Raw genomic sequence first — 5,746 nt, forward strand, 5'->3', positions numbered from 1 at the left:
GGCTTAATTAGCTTAAGGACTTTACCTTTTTTCCTTAATCCTTTTTAAAGTTCCTAGTATTAGGTTTTAAGGGTATTAAGCTTAGCCTTTATTTTATTATAATTAGCTTAAGAGATTATTTTATTAATTAATATATCTTTAAGTTTAATATTACTATTTTAGTAATTACTTAAAGTTTAACTTTTATAATTAATATTATTATTAAATATACTAAATATTAGTATTTATATATTCTTTTTATTATTTTTTATTACCTATAGGTCTAAGGTAACTGTCTAAATAAAAGTTATTATTATATAATAAACTAGTATTTATATATTAATATAAATAATATTTTTCCTAAGGGATAAACCTTAGAAGGGTTTTATAATTTATATTAGCGGAGTAATTAAATTAGTAAATAAGTAAATCTATTATTAACTATAGAATAAAGTATCTAAATATTTAATTTAAATATTATTATATTAATAATAACTAGCTATTTAAGTATTTTAATAAGTAATATAAAGTAAACTTATATATTTAGTTATATATTTTAAATTACTATAGATTATTAATAATTTTTATTAATCCTAAGGATAAATTAATATAAATTATTATTAATTCCTATTAACCTATTCCTAATTAGCCAGGCAGTCTAATGTTTATCCAGAAGCGCCTACCCTATAGGCCTATTATTGCGACTATAAAGGTTAGGTTGTGACATTAATACTATAATTTCTTTTAGAAAAATCTTACTAATATAAAGTAAATAAACTATTATAATAAAAAAAAATACTACTAAAAAAACAAAACTATATAAAAAAATATATAATAATCTATTTAAAAATATCTTTAGCTTTTATATATATTAAGTAGCTGAACAAAAAGCAAGATATGGTACAGCAGTCTTTAGAATACTAAATGGCAACATAGGCTGCTCCATATTCTTCATCCTAAGCATAATGTCTAAGAAATAAGGTAGTGAAAACCCAAACCAATAAACAACCCAAACATACCCTAGACATCGTTTCCATAGTCTAGAGGTCTGATTGACAAGATTTGCGGAAATTAAGACATATTGGACGAAGTCTTCCATTGTGATCGCAGCGGCTTGAAGCATGAAAAATTGAAAGAAACCGAAACTTCTCTCACGGAAGGATATGTTCAATGGTGAAGGGATGATGTAAATAGCTATACTATGCATGATACCACTGATGGAAAAAGAGAGCCACAGTTGAGTATATGTCCGAATGGTACCGGGGGGTAGCCGAAGTAGATCTGCGATAACCCCCGTATAAACGTTAACAGTCTAAGAGAAAAAAGCCCGGTTAAAAATGATTATTGAGTAGAGGGGAAACAGGAGCACTTACACGACGGATCATCTGGTGCCAAAACCTTCCCCAGAACGCCCGGACAGAAGTGACTTGTGACACATTTCCGAAGAAAGGTGGCCAGTCCTATTCCGAGTTGTAAGAATGAATATGGTCCATGCAGAGTTCATCTGTGAGCACTTACCGCTGGCTTGCTGATCCCAAGGGTTACCCACACAATGGCCCCAGCAATATACTGCAGATTCATAAACGTGTAGGGAATCATACCAACTGTTGCTGTTCTATACAACTGACAAGCAAAATTTGATTCTACACGAGTAGTAAGCCAGCGGCTGTTGATCGTCCCGACAGAACCGTCTAGTGTAGTGTAAAAATTATGAATAGCTAGCTGGCTTAAGAGGTCGGCCATTAAGAGAAGCCGAATGAAGACGAATAACTGGCTGGCTACAAAAGACCATCGTCCTGAGCTAGATGGTGGTCCGGACGGGATATTCTTGACTTGGTAATTCCATCGGATACCGCGCAAATTGAACCAAATGACAAAAGCCCACAACAACTTTGCCACACCAAATGGGTACATGTGAAGAGCTTCTTTAGCTGGGCGGTCGACGCGCCATAGGGCCGCCTCTGGACCTGGATAGTGTGAAGTAAATAGTTTCTCTAGCACCGACAAATAATGAGGCCATGCTAGAGAGAAGAATTGAGCTAATCCTGGATTTGATGTGAAGCGATTCACACTGGCGGCAATGGCGAATAGCACGATTGCAATAGAAAAGAGCATCTGACGGCCGGCAAATGGCGGCGCAGTTAGAGCAAGCATCTGCACAGCAAAGAGCAGCAGATGAGGCGTGATAGAACCATCAGCCGGGGTGAAGACAAAGTTGCGGTCATAGTCGCTCTTGTCTTGCATGGTATGAAAGTGGTCGATATGCAATCTAGGTTGGCGAATCATGCCTCCGTAGTAGATACAAGTATATAGGTGAAGAGGTCGTCGTCGAGAGCCACAACCGATCTAGAAATTGGCCAAACGATTTCGCGCACTCTATTTTGGTATATTTATATATTATCTCTATTTGTGTGCTTCTTAGAGGCCCAGTTGGATTAGTGCAGTGGATTCAATATGTTTCGGCAGTACCTTCGGAGTCTCAACCCATCGGACACCGATGGTACCGCCGGCGTCAAGTGGCATAAAAGCACACTGCTATCGCATTAACTACAGTACGTCTATTAACAATTATCATACCCTATAGGAAATTTTTGAATTACATCCACAATAGGTAGCTATGTCTATCGAGAGTCCGGTTGTAGATGTTCTCATTGTGGGTGGAGGCTATGGAGGGCTAGCCGCCGCATCAACGCTTTACCGCGCGACTCACTCCTTGATCATTTTCGACTCAGGCGTTTTCCGCGATGCCAAAGCGAAGCCAATCCGCCAGATCCCAGGGTGGGATGGGATCGACTCGAGCAAGTACCGTGCCATAGCCCGTGCTGAACTAGAACAGACCGGGCTTTGCTCTTTTGTATCGGCAGAGGTGTCTACTCTCCGACCGGAAGGATCAAATCTCTGGATGGCTACAACAATCGATGGGCAGACATACCGCGGAAAGAAAGTGATCCTTGCTACAGGATGCGAAGAAATCTACCCAGATATTCCCGGATATCAAGAATGCTGGGTGACAGGAATTTTCCCTTGCATGTATCAGTTTGGGTACGAGGAGCATGGCTGCGAATCGGCTGGCATCTTAGTAGTGGATAAACTAGCCGGCGTGCTGCCCCAGGTGATGAAGTTGGCTGGTGACACGCATAAGTTTGCCCGCCAGGTTTACCTATATTCCAACGGCAATGCAGAAGTCACAGCACAGCTGCAAGCTCTCGCCAAAGAGACACCTTTTGTGGTCGTCATTGGACAACCAATCGTGCAGCTGGTCAAGGAGTCTACAAGGGCTGTCGTGACAGTCGAGTTAGCAGACAAGACGCGCCATGTTCAAGGCTTCTTAGTGCACCAGCCTTATACCAAACTTGCGGGACAACTGCCGACTCAACTGGGCGTTGAAATTACGCCTATGGGTGACATCAAAGTACAACACCCCTTCCCGGCAACTAGCGTTCCGGGGATCTATGCAGCCGGTGACTGTGCCTCACCTTTCAAGAATGCCGCAATGGCCATCGCATCAGGAGTATGTGCTGGCAATGGGCTTGCACGAGAATTGCCCAGTTCGTTCGACTGTTGATAATTGAGTTAGATAAGTAGTTGTCTATGCCACGCAAATGATTTAAATATGATGATCTAGTTGCATTCATCTAAAACTTTCTCTTACACATTTCCCATATATTCTCGGTCTACAGTATTCATTAAATGAGAATTGTTCATAAGGGAAGGTTCTCAAAATATCAATTAAAATTAAATTGAAAATGAAAATGCTACAGCTCATGACTATGAATAGTATTACTCTAGGGACTTTATACCTCACTGTAAAGGCACTGTGTCAGTTACAAAAGACTAACTAATAAGCAGGGAGATATTTAATGACTCTATACATGCATCTATAATACATTCTCCACTCAGCGGTGTCCTGAAATGGGCTTTGGTTGATATAGCTCCTCGAGATACTTCTGCTCCTCAGCGCTCAATGTCTTATCATTTGCCGCAATCACCTCGTCCAACATCTTCTCTGTTGTCATTCCCACCACCGGGCTAGTGATGCGCGGGTTGAGCCAGGCGAGTACAACTTCCACCATTGTCCAGCCTTTGCGATCTGCTAGCTCTTCCACTCTCTTGATAATCTTTTGATCATGTTCATTCACCATGATGTACCGCGATCCGTTGACCTTCTCATCCATGGCCCGCGCAGTTCCGCCTGAGAGGCTTTCATGCAGCCGGCGTGAGAGCCACCCTCGACACAGCGGTGACCAAGGGATTATGCCAACACCTGTTTGGTCACAGAACGGGTTCATCTCTCTTTCCTCTTCGCGGTACAAAAGGCTATAATGATTCTCCATGCAAATGAACTTTGTCCATCCGTTGCGTTCAGCGCAAAACTGCATCTGCGCGAACTGGTAGGCCCACATGGAACTAGCACCAATATAACGAACTGTTCCTGCGCGAACGAGATCGTTCAGTGCCTGCATCATTTCTTCGTATGGAACACGGTGGTCTTCACGGTGAATCATCAAGAGGTCAATGTAGTCTGTTCCCAGACGCTCCAGTGAAGCTTTGACATTATTGAAGATGGATTGGCGCGAGAGACCTTGGGCTACATTAGTAATCGGCTTGAAGTTGGGCGATGACTTTTGTCACAGTTAACCGTACCAGACTGATTCACATACTCTTTCGTTCCGCGTAGGGGCTCCGCATATGCCATTGCATTATCCAGGTTTTCGCCCACTGTACAGAAGACCTTTGTGATGATGACCACCTTGTGCCGGGGAATGTTGTATTTCTTTAGGGCCTTCCCGATGATCCTCTCACTGTCCCCATTGGAGAAGACATTGGCCGTATCCCACGTATTGATACCACGATCCCAGGCGACTTTCAGCATCTTCATAGACTCCTCTTCTTTCAGCACCCAATCCCAGACCCAGTCTTTGTTACCGAACCCCATGCATCCGAGGATAGGTACAGAGACCTTCAGTCCGCTTTTACCAAGCTGTCGGTACTTGCATTTGGTCTCGTCAACATTCTTCTGGTAGTGAGCAGGGAGAGATAGAGCCATGATCTAGGTAACTGATTACTCTAAGAAATGATAGTAGTTGTATTTTCCGTTTCCTTTTTGGTTTGTTGCTTGAGATTGATATCTTATGAATGATTTATCTCATAGACATAAATATGCATGTTTAATGGGAAACTTAACTCTCCGTCGGCCACCGACGGCATCGGTGTTTTGATGAATTCTTTTTAACGGTTGCCGATTTTGTTATTGCTGCTCTAAAGCGGACTATATAAAAATTGATTATATAAGATTATTAACTATTTATTATATTAATTTAAATAAAGTAATATAGTATAAATAATATTTTATATATTAGCTATTAGAAATAATTTATAATTACTTATGTAATTATTTAATAATATAAAAAATTAATAAATAATTTATTATTTTTAATAATTAAATAAAATTACTTATTTAAATGATAAAAATAAAATAATATTTTAAATTCAAAAAAACTTAGTAAAAGCTATATTAAATAATATTTTTCTATAAACTTAAATTTAGGTTTATTTATATAATTAAATATAATAGAAATTAAAAATAAAATATTTATTTAAAGTATAAAAAGAAACTATAATACTTATATAAAATATAACTTTAATTTTAAAAATATAATTAATAAAAAGAAATATTATATTATAAATTAATATATTTATAATTATAATAATAAATTTATAAAATAAATATTATTTAAAATTATAATAAACTAAAAGACTAATTAAG

The 5,746-nt window shown here is 38.7% G+C and overlaps 3 protein-coding genes across 3 annotated transcripts; 1 reads left to right on the forward strand and 2 right to left on the reverse strand.

Annotated features, from left to right (window-relative positions):
* Positions 1–799: 799 nt before the first annotated feature.
* On the reverse strand, positions 800–2,346 carry V8C40DRAFT_259937 (wax synthase family protein). The gene is made up of 3 exons (XM_083219077.1): positions 1,498–2,346; positions 1,353–1,439; positions 800–1,291 (listed from the first exon to the last, which is right to left on the reverse strand). Exons 1-3 carry the CDS (start codon positions 2,263–2,265, stop codon positions 851–853), a joined length of 1,296 nt encoding a protein of 431 aa, XP_083066785.1. The 5' UTR covers positions 2,266–2,346; the 3' UTR covers positions 800–850.
* Positions 2,347–2,554: 208 nt separating this feature from the next.
* On the forward strand, positions 2,555–3,748 carry V8C40DRAFT_259939 (NAD(P)/FAD-dependent oxidoreductase). The gene has a single exon (XM_083219078.1). It carries the CDS (start codon positions 2,597–2,599, stop codon positions 3,542–3,544), a length of 948 nt encoding a protein of 315 aa, XP_083066786.1. The 5' UTR covers positions 2,555–2,596; the 3' UTR covers positions 3,545–3,748.
* V8C40DRAFT_259941 (aldo/keto reductase) lies at positions 3,735–5,157 on the reverse strand. Its single transcript, XM_083219079.1, has 2 exons — positions 4,624–5,157; positions 3,735–4,561 (listed from the first exon to the last, which is right to left on the reverse strand). The coding sequence occupies exons 1-2, from the start codon at positions 5,024–5,026 to the stop codon at positions 3,876–3,878; spliced, it is 1,089 nt and encodes a 362-aa protein (XP_083066787.1). The 5' UTR covers positions 5,027–5,157; the 3' UTR covers positions 3,735–3,875.
* Positions 5,158–5,746: the final 589 nt, after the last annotated feature.

Source organism: Trichoderma camerunense, assembly GCF_050948025.1.
Source record: "Trichoderma camerunense strain CBS 138272 chromosome Unknown V8C40scaffold_76, whole genome shotgun sequence".
Classification (NCBI taxonomy): Eukaryota; Fungi; Ascomycota; class Sordariomycetes; order Hypocreales; family Hypocreaceae; genus Trichoderma; species Trichoderma camerunense.